General features: G+C 30.0%; 1 protein-coding gene across 1 annotated transcript in view; it reads left to right on the top strand.

Moving 5' to 3' along the window:
* Positions 1-18842, top strand: part of LOC111623639 — a 165318-nt gene that overhangs the window by 105506 nt on the left and 40970 nt on the right. Inside the window, exons 13-17 of the mRNA XM_023366302.1 lie at positions 949-1048; positions 4064-4231; positions 7609-7690; positions 10853-10985; positions 12795-12847. Of these exons, the coding sequence (XP_023222070.1) occupies positions 949-1048; positions 4064-4231; positions 7609-7690; positions 10853-10985; positions 12795-12847 (536 nt within the window). The remainder of the gene's footprint in view (positions 1-948; positions 1049-4063; positions 4232-7608; positions 7691-10852; positions 10986-12794; positions 12848-18842) is intronic.

Raw genomic sequence — 18842 nt, 5'->3', positions numbered from 1 at the left:
GTTAGTTTGAAGTTTTTTTAATATAAATATAACATTATTTTAGTACAATCATAAGGATGGAATACCACCAAAAATATTAAATAAATAGTATTACTTTTAACTACTAATTTTAAGCTTGATTTGTTTAATATTATTACAAAAGAAATTGCTTTGAAATTTGGAGTTTACAAAGATTTAATATAACTTAATATAATAAAACTCATTACATGAATTCTACAGATTGTCTGGGAAGTCATTTAACCCCATATTTTTGTTCATGTAAAGGAGATACAAAACATACACACATATCCAAAACTTAAGGACAAACACAATTGCTAGCAGTGATAACTAGAAAAAAATCATCAAGCCAATTGGCATCAATTTGCTCAGATGTTTGAACAAAGCAGAGAGCAAATGCATACTGACAGATGCTCTCTGCCTCACTTTCCATTCATTTTCCACCTATGTCCAACTACTGTATATATCTTTTTCACCAAAGACTTAAAATTATTGCTTTAGTTTGTAACAGGTATGTTGTGGTTATCTTGTGTTAGACATCAAGTAATACAGTTCTTTCCATATTTGCCTGCATTCATCTACAGTCGTCTTTATTATCCATCCTCAAGTTTTAGACATGAGTATATGTCAGAACATACCTTATATATATTCTGACATATAATATGTTTTGGTATCTCCTTTACAAAAACAAAAAGTGGAGTTATACAGCTTCCCTGATACCCTGTACATAATTTTGTTCAATTATTCGTAATATATCATTTGTATTTAATAATAACTAATAATTGTGATTTTATGAAATTTATAAGTGAGGTTTATTATTTATAATAATGTGATTACATATTGTTTTAACAAAATTTTCTGCATTTAAGCACATTATGTATATAACAAATAATACTATATTTATAAGCAGTTATTACTTTTTAAATATTAATATAATTTCATTTAATCTAGCAAGTTTTGAAACTACATCAACAAGTGATAAATTATGGTTTACTGCAAGGCCATTATATTGAAGAAAATACTTTTGTTACTCATGAACGATCAGCATTAGGTAACATTAATAAATTATACTAATAATATGTGTAATTATTAATTGATGAGTTAATTAATGGATCTATCAATGTAAGAGATTTCTATTAAATAGACAAAATTATACTAATAAACAAAAAAGAAATATAACTGTACATAGAAATTTTAAATTATCAAAATTTTTTATTTTTAAATGTTTACTTGATCTTTTAGAAGCAGAAAATATTATAGTTAATATATAAATATATTATGCTAGTATATATGTATATAATATACTACTAAGCACATCACTGGCAGAGCTGACATATTATTGTTTAAACTTGTTCTAAGTACTGTACAGTACATTGACTTTCATGTAACTATTTCATGAAAGCTGAAAAAAATACAGTTGAAATATTCTAAAATACAGTTATTATTTATAATTTGCTTTTGGTTTGATACAAATAACACAAAATGAGATTGAAATTATTTTTTAAATGATAGTTATATTAAAAATGAAGCACATGACTGTATTGTATATGCTAGTTATATGTGTTATAAAGACAAAATACAGTAGTCACTTTTTAGATTTTATACATTTGAAATAGGAGTTATATACATAAATATTATTATTTTACAATTGTAATGTTACAAAATTGTGAGACATTGTTTCTTCTTCCTTTCTTCAATAATAAAAAAGTGTTTTGACAAGCAAGAAATGACTTTTTGACATTAAAATTTCAATTAAATCTTTGAGATAATAATTAGATTTCACATGCAAATATAATATAAAATTGAAAATTATTCATTTTACTGAGCGAAGAATATTTATATTTAGTAATTACTAACACATATTTTTAATTTATTATATATATTATTAACACATATTTAACTTATTTATAACTGTTGAAGTGTTTTATATTTATTAAGTACAGTATGTTTATGATGAATTTATATATTGATTGCATTTATCTATATCTTTTTAAACAACATTAAAAAGTTTTGTCAATTAGCATTTTCCAAATAAAACTTGACATCTTTCATGATTTCTTCTTTAATAATTCAATAATTCAGGAAATATACATAAACTGGTTAAACTTTTAGCAATTATTAGTTAATTTTAAAGATTTAGGTTGTTTTTGTTTCAAGATTACTCCTAAAATCTAGAACAGTTTGATAAACACACAGAGACACTTTTGCTTACAGATACATTGAGCTTGTATATTTCACTAAAAACATTTTCATCAAATATACAAGTGCATTTAAAGAGTGTAAAAAAGTTTTTGTAACCTGAGAAGGGCCACTAATGCAGCCAAAAACGTTTGTTTTCTTCTAATTATCTATTAAACATTGGTGCTGGAAGTAGCAAGTTAAACCATTTGTGTGTGTTTGTGTATGTTTTAATACTTAACTTCATAAAAGTACAAGATGATAAAAATTTCAAAATTATTTTTATATTGTCTTTAAAAGAATAAATACATATTATGCACAATTATACACACACTAATTTGTAGTATTATGTATAAAAATGCTTTATTAGAAAGTTGATTTTTACAAGTTTATAATGAGAAAAATTAATTTAATCTTTGCTTCATTGCCAAAGTGTCATTTTTGGATAGAGAAAAAATGTTGTGATTTGGATTGATATGAGTATTTTTTAAAATATCAGCTTTACAAATGCTGATATTTTAAAAAATGTTAAAAATGTTCATTTATAAAACAATCACTTTTATATAAGCGATGAAAGTGATTTAAAGACAAGATAGATAATTTACTTAAGAATGTTTTTGAAATTATCAACTCCATTATATTAATTCAAAGAATTACTATACAGTTCATTGAGTATAACTTATTTATTTCTGATTAAATGTTTTTGAGGCCTTTTCATTGTGAAATTAAATACTTAATACAGAATAAATGAATAAATTTTGATGAGTAACAGATTCAAACAGGAACCACACCATTGAATCACTTAAGGGCATTTTGAAATTGGCCATTGTGGCCATTGTTTGTATTTCTCAAATTAGAGAAATTATTAGAGATAATCATAAAATAATGTGTTAAATTTCTCTCCTGTCATTACCTACATGTGTGACAATGATTTGTGTTATCTTTTGTTTGTATTTTTTTTTTTAATGAATAAATGGCCATTGGGTGGTGTCTCTGTCAAGCCCACCATTTTTTGGTTCAGTGTGTCTTTGAAATGGATCAAAGTAGTCATATATGATTTATACTTACTTGTAAGGTATCCTACTTACTATCTGTGAATGCATAATTTGCAAAAGTGATATATTTAACATTTCAGTTTTTGTTACATAGAATATAAATTATTATATATGATTAAAATTAATATTTTTATCAAAACCAGCACTGAACAAAACAGTATAGAAAATAAAAATGATTCTTTTAGGATGGTTGCATGCCACACATCCTCCTGTGAGAACAGTACAGTGCTATTGTACAATTATGCAAATGTTTCTACACTTTCATTCAAAGAATGGTTCTGCTCATTCATCTATCACATGTCATGATTTGATGAAATGCTTGAGATTGCACTGCACTGTTTAGTAGTGCTATCACAAGCAGTGTGACTGCACGACAGGAATTAGTTACTGAGTCAGAGCAGAAGTGCAGAGTACTCCTTGATTTGTAAGCATTAATATGGAAAAGACAAAAACATCAAATCTTGAATTAATTTATTTTAATTAAACTAAAAATATATATGTTATGAATGTGTTATAAATGCAAAATATATAAAAGTTTACTCTTCATTCATAGTGCTAGTGGTTACATTCATAGTGGTACAAGGATAAATGTAAGCTTGCATATTGTAACAAGATTCAACCTAATATTGGTTCTAGTTACACTACTGTTATTCAGTATTCTCATATTAGGCAGCTAAGAGCTGCATCTGGATCAGATTAATAGTTGACAAAATGCATTTATTATTACTACATTGTATTTGGCTGATATTTAAAACAATATTTAAAAATATTAAACTGAAAACAAAAATTATTTTTCAAACATTTTTATTGATATTATAATCATTTTTTTATAGTTATAGAGGTTGGTCAGATACAAAATGAAGGACATCATATTTTAACATTTCCAAGTAGTCGTAGCTCTCGATCAAAACAGAAAGAAGGATATCCATTATTACCTGCTTGGATGACTGATTCCATTGAATTAAATTTTAACACCTGGTTACTTCAAGACTTTTATCATAGTAAGTTTTAAAATTTTAAGTATAAATTGTATATATATAATATATATATATATAAATTAGGATGTTTGTTTGTTTGTTTGCTATGCATGCCTAGGCCATTTCACCAATTGCTATGAAACTCAGAACTCAGCAATTGTGTTCAAATACTTCTAACTTATTGTCATATACCCCATCCCAAATTATCAATTGAATTTCTATATATCGATTAATTTCTGTCTACATTTGATTGCTGGCTTTACATGTAGTGCCATCTATTGGAAAAAAATTAACAAAATAATTAACTAGGTATAATTCTTACAAAAAAGGATATAATTTTAAAAAATATATATTATATTTATCAAATTACTGCACTAATGATATAGCACAAAACAGATGCACAATTACACCATTACTGCGACAGGTAGCACATAGTCTTTGCCTGAGTGGAATGTAGTAGTGTTTTGCTCCTGTACATCACACTTTTCCCATTAACAATAAAGTTGTGCTAGCATGTAGCTAATTCTGTTTAGGGAAAAATTTTTTAATTGAAATAACGAATTGAAGAAAAGGACTAGATTATCTTATATACAAACTTCTGATTTGTGGTACAAATCGGAAGTTTGTATATAAGGTAATCTATGATCTTTTATGATTTCCATGTCTGATCTCGACTTTCAGCTATCTAACTCCATTCTCAAGATTAAGGAAGGACAGAGATGGATGGACGATAGTCAGAATTTATAGGTCTATAATTTTTTCAAACTGCAGCTCAATAAATACCCTCCAATCAGAGCCGGCCCTACCATAGGGCAAACGGAGCAGCCGCTCCAGGCACTAAGTCTTAGTGGGCGCCTCAGTGGTAAAGAAAATTGAAGAAAAAAATATTTTTTCATTTTTCGGTATTTTAATTGCAAGCATGTGGCCAGTATGTGAATGGCCTTATCTGTTGAGACACGCGTGGATCTAGTGCGTGGGCGGGATTCCACCCCAGGGCACCATAATAGGATCTCGCTCCATCCTAAAACTTGCCTCGGGCCGGCACTGCCTCCAATAACCAAGTGGACAAAACCACCAAACGCCAGTAGTCAGTGATGGGTTTGCTCATGGCCAACAGACTGGCCACATGGAGTTTTCTAGGTTTCTTTATGTTAGTAACACTTAAATTGAGGTCAGCTTTACATAAAAGTGTTTCTTGGATGCATCCTCCTTGGCAGATCACTCATGTCAAATAAACCAAACCAATTAATTCTAATAATTTTTCTATAAATGCAATATTTACTAGGACATGTTTAACTACCAGGAAACCCAGACATCCCACCTCTCCCCTGATTTCATCTCCCCTTAGTAACTCAAAATCCATTACCCTAAACTCCTTTCACTAGAACATTAGAACTATTTGGCTGAACATTAGAACATAAGATGTTCTAATGTTCAGCCAAATTAATGTACAGTATGTGCAATGATTTTAAGGCATAAAGTAGAGTTTGAAGTCTTTTTCTGTGCCAATGATTATTTTTTCCTATTTATTATTATGGTGATGTTGCTTTATTCAAAATTTCCTATAATTGTAGCCTGTGTAATGTGCATTTTATTCACATATTGAGTCTTACTTTCAAATATACTTCCAGTATGCTTATATCACAACTTTTAGAAGTTTCCTTTACTTATATGTTTTTTGCTGAGCTATACTTTTCTAACATGGTTTCACCAGTGATTTCTTTACATACATTTTTTATGGATTTTCTTTTAAATTTTTTAACAATTCGTTTTTGTTTCTCAAGATCTTATTTATCTTCTTTCTGCAATTAATTCAAATTTAGTCTTCTTATTTTATTTTTCGTCTCAAAATTTTATTCTGTAAATAACAAATCAATAGTGTCTTATAAGTAATAGTCAATGGTTGTTGTTCTTATCATTCCAAAGCACAAAGAGTCAGTCATTATCTGCTCCTTTATAAATTTCTCATTCTATTTAAAACAAACATAAAAACATTCTCCAAACTACAAATCTAGCCATCTTAGATCCAGACAAAGAAGAATGAATGAATGAAGCATCGAAGAAAAATGGCAGTATTTACGGTTACGTTTATAAAGTTGAATGATTTAAATTCATTACTAACAAGTCGGTCATAAAGTACAAATTTCACTTGGTACACATGCTCAATGTTGATGACATTTCAAGTGAAACTCTAATGAAATTCAGAAAAAGTTAGTTTACTTCATGAAGAAAATGGTGCCTGGAAATGTCGATGTTTCTTAATCTATTGGAGTGTTTAAATTGGGGATTAAAAGGTGGAATGATACAAATAACTGTCCACCTGAAGCAATCTAAGAAAAATATTTCGGATAAAACTGCACTAACAACATTCATAACTTTGATTTTAGGAACATTTCATTAGACATTTAAATTGCATCATTTTTTTGTAAACCTCATTCTTATTTAACTCGTTTGACTTTACAAATGTATCCTATATATCACCACACATCTATCAATTATGAAATTTAAATCTGCAACTCTTATCTAATGTCTATCTTAAGTTCAGATAGCATAATTGCAATTCAGTAGAGCATCGATTATCCGACTCACTTGGGGACTGGGGTTGGTCAGATAATTGAAAAGTATGAAAAAATCCATTATTAGTGTAGTATATTATTATATCCCATGTAATTAGTATATTAGTATATCGCTATTAACCTACTTTGCGTTGAATTTTCCTCCATGTTAAGCATATCAAATTTTTTTTTAAATAATAATTGTCGCTATTGCATTGTTAAAAATTATTTTTAAATTATTTTATTGCTCACAAAACAAACAACCACTCATAATTAGAAAATTAAGTCTCGTTTAAATACTGGCCTCCCTTTCATGGTCGAGCCAGTGTAGCCAGCTAAAACACGCAAAAATTTAACAAAAATAATATTAAAGTAGCCAAGACATAGCCAAATATTGTAGCACCACATCACTAGCGGACATTTGAATTTGCTGACTAGAACGCGGTCAGTTAACCGATGTGACGGTTAATCAGGGGTCGGATAATCGATGCTCTACTGTATTTTCCTATATTAGATGAAAATTTGAAAATTATAGATTTGAAATTCTGAACAGATTTTTTTTAGATATATAAAATTTTAATTAATTTATTCACATAGACAGTGTGATTTCATATATAAATATTCTATCTTGCATTATTAAGTAGAAATTTTATTCCTATTTATATTAAATGTAACTTATTTTATTTTGAATTGAAAATTTTATAGAATTAATATACAATAATGATACAAGATGAATGCAATGATTAAAATTAAAAATATTATTATTATTAGTATAAAACTGTGAACTTTATAATGTATTCAATATTATATAAAACAGCATATTAAATACAATTAATATTTTTACAGTTAATACTTCAATAAATATTGCTGTAGTATTTTACAAGAATTTTTCTGCATTTTTACCAGAAAGATTTTTGAATCGGCATGGGTATGTATTAAAAAATTATCTAAATTTTATTAAAAAATTCTGAATGTCTATAAAATCTGTAAAATTTTTATTCATTTTTATTATATTATTATTATAATATGGGTTCACTAATGTTAGCCTCTGACCATGAAATGTTCATATTTATTAATTTATATAAAACCAAAATATATTATATATTTAAAAGTTTTTAGTTAGAATTTATTGGTTTATTATATGTCATTGAATATATTTACAGAAACAAATTTTCTTTAATAGAAATTATTTTTATTGAATTGAAGAATGTTTTCAGTTGTGATCTGCAAATGTCAATTTGAATTCTTGTAAACAAAAATCATGAAATTGCTAAAATAAATTACTTTTTTTCACATAATGCAGTATTGTAATTATAATCATTTCTAAGTTTTATCTTGAAATTTGATTTGTAAAGAAGATATACAATAGAACAGAAGTTTTGTATAGAATATATTTGAAATTCTGCCTGTGCAACTGAATGCAACTTTACTTACCTTTATTCATAAAAGCCTGAGTTATTTCAAGCATTTCCAGATTATTTTCAGTTTGCTGACATCATTTTCAATAATCTGTGTCTATACAATTCTTCTTTGTCTGGTATTACAGGCCTTGGAGGCCCTTAGCCGCAGCCACAATCCTTCTCCATCTTGTTTGGTCTATAGCCTGCCTCTGCCAATCTTCAATTCCGAAGTCTTGAAGATCTTCAGTGACCCCCATCTATCCACCTTTTTCTGGGACGGCCCCTTGGCCTCTTCCTTTTCTCCTGATAATGGAGCCCTCGTGAAGCTGTTGCCATTATAGGAAGCCTTACGACATAACCTAGCCAATGTAATCTTCCAGCCTTAATTAATCACCTGTGTGATCATGGGTTTGTCATATATTGTCTGCAGTTCTTGGTTTGTTTTTCTCCTCCATATTGGTTCTTCATTGACCATGATACCATTATCATCATAGTCTTCTACAGGTCTGAAGATTTTTCTTAGTATTTTGTTTTCAAATCTCTGTAATTGTAGTTTCTCCTGCTTTGTCATTGGCCATGTTTCACATCTATACAGAATCGCAGGTCTAATCAGCAACTCATACTATATACAGTTAGCTTTGTCCTTTTACTAGGGAGTCTGCTTTTTAGTATGTTTGTGAGTCCAAAGTAGATTTTGTTTCTCTTTAGCAAGTAAGTCCCTATCTCCTTTTTGATGTTATTGTTTCTGTTTATGTCAGTCCCTAAGTATTTGAAGGATTCCGTAGTGCTGAATGTCATATTATCTATGGTTAGATGTTCTTTGTGGGATTCTCCCTTTTTAGAAATAACCATATAGTCTTCTATTCATTGATGATCAGACCCATGCTCTTTCAGCTGTTGCTAATTTTGACATAAATCTCATCACCTCCCCTTTAATGTATTCAATTGTGTAGACACAATTGAATACACTAAATTTTTTAAATATCCCAGATCCAACATTGATGGTTCACAACTGAAAATATCTTTTATCTTGGAAAATATTTTTTTGTAGTCACATTTTTTTACTAGAAGTTTTTTACTTAGATATTTTTATGAGTTTTTTTATTCAAAAATTTTTATATTTTGGAAACAGGCTGCCATTCCTTCAATGTAGTGTATTTTGATTTAAAACAAAGTTAGATAAACTTGGAATCAGGCCTCCTTGATGGGTGAGGTGACAAGGTGACTGCTTCAAGCAGCAAAATGAGTGGTCAAAAAAATGTTCAAAAGGAAAAAAAATAAATAAAACTAATAAGCCAATACAATGAAATTCTGTAAATGTACTTTAAAGTTGCTTATAAATAGTTCATACAAACATGTCAGTATTAGAAGTGGTTTCTATTGACAACAATTTGGAAGTTTTCACAGCAAAAATTGATTCTCTTCAGGTGCAAGTTACCATTGAGCTGGTGCTGCATGGAATTTTAGCATTTTCCAAAGTTCAGTTTCATACATGATTATTTTTATATATTTTTTTTGTAGTTTTTATGTAAACCTAAATGAATTACAGTAATACCCCGAACTTATGCGATAGGTGGGACTGAGCGGTAACCGCGTAAGTCGAATTCGCGTAAGTCTGGGTATAATTTCGCATATAAATACATACAAATAATTTTTAATTGGTGCCGGAAACTAAAGAAAACAATAATTTAGAAAAAAATGTTTAATAAAATCTTAGATAATACATATGTATAAGAAATTAGGCCTATATTATTTTACAATTTTTCACATTTACTTGATTATTACGCCATATTTTTAACATTGTTTCCATCTCAGCAATAATACTGTGACGTTTACGAATGATGCTTGAATTTAAAGATTGAGCATTTTTCACAGCTTTGAGAATTTTTTCTTTGCCTTTTATAATTGTTCTGACCGACAATTCCGGTAGATCAAACTTCTTTGCCAATTCACAAATTTTCATTTTTGTATCGAAGTCTTTAATAATGTTAGCTTTACATTCCAAAGATAAAGTTTTTCTTTTCTTGTTTGATACAGAAGAATCAGTTCTACTTCGTTTGGATGACATAGTAGAGTGTTAAGATTAATCATATTCGTTATTGTAAACCGCGCTTAAGTTAGGCACCATCTATTCATTTCTTTTGTATGTCCAACAATCAAAAGACTGCTTGGGATTGAGTCTGTTTATAATTTGAAAGGTAATCTTATCAGTTGTACATACAAAAGGTAAATTGTTTACAAATGAGTCTTTGTTTATTATCTGATAAATGTATACTTTTTTTGTCAATTGTTCACGATTGCAGATGTCTTTTGTGTAAAATCCAAGTCAGATGTATGTAAGCTAATAAATGTTCTCGTTAATCTTATCTCGCCTTTTGCTTCGTTCACGGTTGCAAGAAATCACCACATAGTCTCTCAAGTCTCCATAGATATAACAAACACAGAAATAAATAACACAAAATAAATTGTAGCTATGCGTCGATTCCGCGCGACACGTCTGAACACGTAAGCTGAACAATAGTGTGGGGGAGTGAATACTCAAGAGTTGTGTGAAGCTCAAACAAAAGACGAATCGACGAGATTTGAAAATCACTTAACTCCGGGTTCGCATAAGTCGGGGTAGCGTAAGTCGAGGTATTACTGTATAATTATTTTGAATTAAATCTTTTACTTAGGATAATTTAATATAGTTCACAGGATATGGAATACCAGTTGCATTCTCGTTTAATTTCTGTTGCTATACAAACTGGAGAACACATGCTAGGAACAAAATCGTTAAGTTTGAAAATCATAGCCCGTTTGGCTCATCTTAATCATACCGTTGTAAGTATTTAATAATTTTCAATAGTTTTCTTTGTTCTATTAGTATTGTTTATATATATAAAGAGGTATAACTGTTAACTGTAGTAATAATTTTTCTAAATATTGCTTTGAATAATTATTGTTACTGTAATTTACACAAAAATTTTGATTAACAAGGAATATATCATTCAGTTAGTCCAAAAGTTTTGGATCAATTTCTAACTTTTTGCTTTGTAGATAAGTAGTGCCAAAAGTTGACATATGTGCACTCTTAAGGTGTATAAAAATTTTTGGGGTGCATGAGAAAATCTTCGGTTAGTCAATATTGTTTTTAATTGTAAAATGAGTTCATAATCTTGACACTTACATACAAAAACTATCTTATGTACTTACTTCAACAACATTTAATAGAAATTACAAACGTTTTTGGCCACATTAAGAGGTCTTCCTCAAGTAAACAAGCCATTCCATAGATAGATCATTCAAAAGTGAAGAAATATTCAAAACAGAATATGATGCAATTTGAAATTTACATTATACATCAACCAACAACACATTATAAGATTTACATATGATAAATACAATGGACTAATATAAATTTCAAAAGAAAAGTAAAATATTAAAAAATAATGTAGAAAAATGGATATCTCGTAGGTTTATAATATATGTTTGGAAATCACAAGATAAAGTATGATGCATTTTCATGCACTTCAAAAATTACACGATTAAATAAATGATAAAAAACATTAACTTTACAGATGACAAATAAAACAAACTTTTACTTTTAACTAAACTTTTACTTTTACTTATCTAACTAAGTTATTCTGTGTATGTTATTTGAGATTTCATTACAATAAATATTATTTTATTAAAGATATTTAAAAACACCTTTGATTACAATTTCAGGCTCATTTTTCTTTCCAGCAAACATTTTTGGTTCCTTTGATAAGCTTGCTTCAAGTCTATTAAAGATACTAAATGTCAATATTCTATATTGGATTGTCTGTTCATGCAAAACATACCAATATAGAACATTGACATTTAGAATCTTTGATGGACTTGAAGCAAGCTTATCAAAGAAACAAAAAACGTTTGATGGAAAAAATGATACTGGAACTGTACTGAAATGAGTATTTTTTTCAAGTATTTAAATGTTATTCTGTCTTGGATTCATTTATATAAACTTTTGTCAATCCAATATAGAACAATCCAATCAACTTATTAAAATTTATTAAAGATGACAAAAGTTTATATAAATGAATTCATTAAACATTTTTTAGAAGCTTTCTCCTCATTTGAAAAGAACTTACATTCCCAAAATATTCAATTTATAACTTTTCACTTTTTTAATACAGTAGTAAAGATTACAACTAGAAATCAACAAATTTGTCTGAGAACAGCTCTATTTATTGTATAATTAAGGAAATATTCATGGACACCCCCATTTTAACAATTATACACACATTAAAAACTATACAAACATTTCAATAATAATTATGATAAAACAAAAAATTAAAATAAAATATGTACAAAAGGTATAAAAATAATAATATATAACTTATTGTGCATATATTTTTTAAATTTTAAGTGCAGTTATTTGCAAAATTTTCTTTATTTACCTTTATGGTTTTCAAAATATGTTATTGGCATTGAAAATATAGCCTACTCATTGGATCCAGCCAGCTTTGAGCGTTTTAATGCTTTTTAAATTTGGGTTTTTTGTTATTTATTATCATCTGTTTAAATAATAAAATTTTTAAACATTATTACTAATGAATTATTTAATATAATATTTATATTGATGTAGATTTTATATTATTCTTTGATTAGAATCAACAAATTACTTGGAACATCTCTTGTGGATTGGCTGATTTTTCTCAAGGGTAATAATTATATTTTCTAGCTATTCAACACTTTCCTAGACAGAGAATTCTAAAGATTGTGCTTTTTATCTAATCTAATAAATTTATGTAATATGATAATTAACTTATTCATCTTTAATCAAAAATAAATAATTTTGATGATAAATAATTTTAAAATCATCTCTTTATGCAGTTTTTTTAGTTCTGTTGAATTTTTATATTTTATAATCTGTGCGACAACTATTAATTTTAGCTTCTTAAACAAAATATGGTAAATGACCCCATTTTGGCCCTAGACTTAGGGTATAGCCCTTCACATTCATGATGGTATAGAAATTTAAACATTTTTAAATTGTTAGAAAATATTATAGGTAGATATACAGTATTAAAATTTCTTTTGTTGTAGGCAAATTTAATATCGAACAAAACAGGGAAAAAACTTTATAAAAATAATCTACAAAATGATTTATAAACAAAATAAAAAATATACATTTTAACAAAAAATTAGCAGAGGAAAAATTACAAAACTCACAAAAGCAAAATCACAAAGCAATTACAAAAATAATCACAGTAATCATATAAGGTTTACAGCCAGTATCTTGATTAAGTAATTGGATTAATGGATACAAAATATATAAGTACAGTGGTGCCTCGTATAATGTACGCCTCGAATAACGGATGCTGCGAACAACGGACTTTCTGTTTGACCATTACATGACTTGAACAACGGACTTTCCGTTCGGCAGTTACATGAGGCGAACGACTGACTTTCTGTGAACAAATGCGAATGATGTTTCCACTCTTTTGCTGTTGCCAATGACAATCTGCTATTTTTATATTATATTAGTATTATTAGAATTAATTATTAGTATATCTGAAGTACAGAGCTCCCGTTGGGATTCAGCTTGCTCCCTTGTTTATTACGTACATCACCTCAGTGTAGGGTATTTACATTTATTCAAGTGTTGTGCAAATCATGGCTTCTAAAAATACAGAAAGGTGGTTTCAATTGAAACAAAGCAAGAAATCATCAGAAGGAGTGAAAGTTGACAAAAACTTCCTTGTCAAATGGGGAGAGGTTCAGGAGTTTACCAACACTTATTATCCAAACAGAGCTGAGGCCAACAGGATCTCTACAATGACACCCTTGACCGTCATTTATGACAGGTGTTGAAAAAGAGAGAGAAACAGACCACCCTGGACATGATTTTCAAGAAGCCAGCTGCCAAATAACAAAGGATGGAATAAGAGGAGTTGACCTTGCAAGCTCCGGTAGCCACTCCTGAATCTGACTCCGATTAAAAAACAATAAAAAGAGACCTGCTGCAATGTGTAAAAAGTCTGTATCTGTATGAATGTGTGAAAAAGTGTTTCTCCACCTCTTCCTCACAACATTTGACTATCCGGCATAATTGGTGACTGCTTCATTTTCATTTTTTTATGGTACAGTATGGTTATTTTATGCTGTGGAACGAATTATATGTTTTAACATGTATTTCTATGGGAAAATGAGTTTCGTATAACGGACTTTTCACTTAACAGACGTGCACCTGGAACAGATTAAGTACGTTATATGAGGCACCACTGTATATTCCTACATCTACCAAATTAAAATTGTAAATTTATTACTTTTGTTAATTATATCATATTTAAGTGATGATGTTCCATTGGACAGCATTCTTGTCAAATTATTGGCTAACTACAATTAGACCACATTGTTTCTTTTTAAATTGAAGAATTTTGAATCTGCGTTAAACTTATCATTTTGCAACAATGCAAAATTAGAACAATTAAACTGTAAACAGTGTCTAAAATAATTAATTTAAATTTATGTATTTAAAATTAATTGTTTCCAGTCAGAACAAACACAAAAAATATCAATATTTTTCTTATATAATTAAAAAGTTCTGTTATACCATTCTGTAGAAACAGTGCTTAAAGTCTGGTATGGGTTGTCCTTATCTAATGGGCCCTTAAATGTCACTTAACCTTACTTAATAATAGTTATACCACTGGTTTTAATGACAATTTAGTAAGCTTTATGATTATTTTTTTTCTTTTAGATGATTAAATAGTATTTAATCCATTTTTTTTGTTATTGAATTCTTTCTTGATTGAACACTAATTAGTTTCATTGTATACATACACCCATGTCCAAAAAATAAGTATGACCATTAATTTGGTTTGTCTGTATCTCAAACTATTGATCATCCTATATGAAACTTGACATACAAGTAAAACATTGTATTCTTTATGCAAAAAAACAATTCAAAATTTAAACTACATTACATAAAACTAAAACAGCAAAAAATGTACTAAGCATGGTTGTAAATTTTTTTGCATAGAAAATGATTCATATGTTGAATGGTTACTTCCTGCATGCACAATTGCTCATGTTGGTTGTAATGTTGTTTGTCAGCTCTGTTGCTCTGAAGCAAAGTTCATTCTCAAACAAGTGTATCTTGAAGCCTCTAAAGCAAGGGTGGCCAACAGTTTTTGTCCCGGGCCAAATTGGAAAGAAAACTTTTTTCACGGCCGAACCAGAGGCTGCCCTAGGAAGATTTTGAGGTGGTGTAAGATCTCATTGTAGTGTCACCCCGTAAAGACTAAATTGTACATAGAGATTACAGATACATTTTACACATTATCATGCTTTATCAACGTTCTACACTTTACTTAAGAGATTTGTAATGGAGGGTTAACTCTAACTGGACAGCAAGTTGTTGACCTTTTTCTTTTTTTTTAGGCGTTAGAACTTTTCACTGATCCATTCTGACTTGAATAGCTAATATTGAAAGATTAATCGCAGGACATATGTTGGCCATGCCTGCTTTAAAGTGTTCTTGATGGAGGCTGAAGGGATGCAACCTATCTCCCTAGATCACTTCATTCGTGTTCTTTGTGATTTAGATCTGGAGATTTTGCTGCCATTCCATGTGACAAGTATCTTTGTCATCAAGAAAGTAATTGATGAGTGTAGCCCTATATATTGTACAGTACTGTACATGAGCATTATTGTTCATAAAAATGAAATCTGTACCCACACCTTGAAAAAGTCTCATATGGGGTTCCAAAATTTTGTTTCTGTACCATTGTGCAGTATTGCAAAACTTGAAGCTCAGTGCAGTCATTAAGTATAATGCCACCTCAGACCATGCTACAACTGTCATCAAATTGGTCTCTTTCCTCAATGTTCATTGGACTATATCAGATAGCCCACTTGCTTCAGATTCTAATCCAATGAGAATCTTTCAATAGACTGTACCAGGTTTATCCAATTACAGTCTACAGAACATTGTCCCATTCATTCAAAGCCCAATGATGATGATCTCTACACCCAGTGGTGATATTCAGCGGGTTCGCACAGGTTCGGCCGAACCCGTTGTTAAAATTTTCAAAGTTTTCCGAACCCGTTGTTAAACACACGTAACATTTCTCAGTGGTTTTGTTTCTTTTAAAAAATATATTAAAATATACGTATTATACTCTGTAACACTACTAAACTAGAGCCTTATACCCCGTTCGCCATGGTGCAACCTCCATCGACCGTTTCAATCTCGACTGAAACGAGATTTAATCGCGATCGACTCAAGAGAGTTCTTGAAACTAGGTCCAGTCATACGAGAGATCCCACAATCCCACGCGCGCGAGAAAATACAAGATGGCTGCGGAACACGTGTCGGGCTATCGACAGCGAAATAAAAAAGATATTGTATTTCGAGAAACGATGACATCTGTCTATTATTATAATAATACCTAATGATAAAATAAATGATTTAGAAAAGTTTTTTCTTGAGAAAAAGTCACAGGGAAAGCAGTTAACCCCTCGGGACTCTAGCAATTTTTGATATTAATGTAATTAAACATAAAAAATATACTTAAAACTGAAAAAAACGAAAGAAATGCGTTAATTTTGAAGAGAAAGCTTCAGATTTTATTTTCCATTGTCTCGCCTTTCTGCGAAATCTGACGCTGATGAGTCATTGTTTACACAGCTGGATGACCTTGAACACAGCTGGAGTTGGATTTCCCGGGACATTCTCTCAGAAGTCTCGGGAGGCGATGGGTTTATAGTAGGGTGAATACTAGCTGGCCGTATATTTTTAAAAAATTAAAATTTTTATTGCGATTTTCGACCCCCCCCGACTTAATTAAACTTATAGACTATATAATAAAATATATTAATTAAAAAAATTTTAAAACTATCGGAGGTCGTTTTTGACATTAGAAACTAGCTTTAAATAACTTTACCGAAGAAAAATTTGTGCACTACAACTTTAGAACGATGAATAAAATTTGATATCAAACTCTCATTAAAAAACAATTAAAAAGCAATTAAGCGTGAATCGTGCGTCATTAAAGATAAATTAAAATCGCGATAAAATTCTTTCGCGTGGGAAAAAAATTTGGAGACTTAAAATACATTCCAAAAATTTAAAAGAAATTTTAGAGGGTTCAAACGCCCGAGTTTTATGTAACGCTATGTAACTTGCCCGAGATATCTCGGGCTTGGGGCTTTAAGGAAAACTTTTCTGTTAGCGAACCCTTTGTTGAATATTTCGAATATCACCACTGTCTACACCATCTTAAATTATCTCTTTTGTGCACAGGTGTCAGTTGTGAGGTTCTGACACAGGTCAAAATTAAAACTTAATTACAAGTTATATTAGATAAAAATCACTATTGTCAAGTTGGACCAAATATCCTACGAGTTATGTAGGGGAGGGAGGGAAAAAACTGTATTTATCAAAACAAACACCATGCAGAGATAAATGATGTGTTTGATCAGATGGAATGTCGGCCCAGGAAGATGGAACTCTGACATGAGCACTTGTAAATGATTGATCTAGGTTAGAAATTTGGAAAGAGAGAGAAGATTTGATGATTAAAGAAACATCGTGTGCAATCATTAAAATACTGAATTGACAGAAAGCAGAAACAATGGGATAAATTACAGGCACAAGATATAGTTCTATCAATGATTCCCGATCAGAGTCAACAGAAGGTGTCAGATAGATGCCTCAAAACAGACTTTTCTCGCGACCCAAACATGTTATGTTTATTGTGAAAAGGTTCCAACCAAAGTGAGCGCTCAGGTGCCGTTCCCGTGATGCATCACAACGATCGCCACCTGGCGGACTCACTAATATTTTACATTTTAATACAATACATATTACAAAACAGGTCTTGGTTTTCACCTGGAGACAGGAGAGAGACCAATTAGGAAGGGAGAAAAGAGATATAGGGCCAATCAGAAAAACTGATGGTGAGAGAAAAACTATAAAAATCAAAGATTCAAGGTCAAGGGGGCTGACTCCCTCCAGAATAATCTCAATGTTGTGTGTTGCAAAAGTTGTGCTGTGTCTCGTTCACTGCACCATACGCTGCATTACCATCACCTACCCACCGATGCTGTAAATAAAGGAACCCTTCTCGTCTGCTCTGGGGCTATGACTGACCAGCTGGGACTTTCTTAGAACTGGAGATATGTTGCTCCTCCAGTTCTAAGAAAGTAAGCTTTATGATTATTTTTTTTCTTTTAGATGGTAAGTGAATAGATTTCAGTGTCCTAGACACATAAATCTGTGATTGGTCTGCTTTCAGCCTTCTAATAATTTTTTCTTTTATGAAATCATCTGTGAGGTGTCTTTGTGGCTTTATTACTGTCAGTATCTTGAAATAAAACAGTAACAAACGGTCTGTAATGATTAAACTGCAACAGAAACAATTACTGCTGTATTTATTGTCTGAAAATATTTACATAAATTTAGTTTTGTTTATTTTTTGCTCAGTTTATGGATTGGACATGGGTTTGTGTGTGTGTGTATATATATATATATATATATTTTTTTTTTCTTTTTGTGTTACTGTAAAGTATTTAATTACAGAAGAGCGCTAATGACGGATTTTAGAACGATCAATCATTGACGTGTAGAGTGTAATCTATATATATTGTAGCGTAAAATCCGGCTTCGTAACTCATTGGATAATGATTTCCTGCCAGAGGAAATGTAGG

Source organism: Centruroides sculpturatus, unplaced genomic scaffold (assembly GCF_000671375.1).
Source record: "Centruroides sculpturatus isolate CEXI.00-Female unplaced genomic scaffold, Cexi_2.0 scaffold436, whole genome shotgun sequence".
NCBI lineage: Eukaryota > Metazoa > Arthropoda > Arachnida > Scorpiones > Buthidae > Centruroides > Centruroides sculpturatus.
This window is presented reverse-complemented; position numbering and strand designations above follow the sequence as displayed.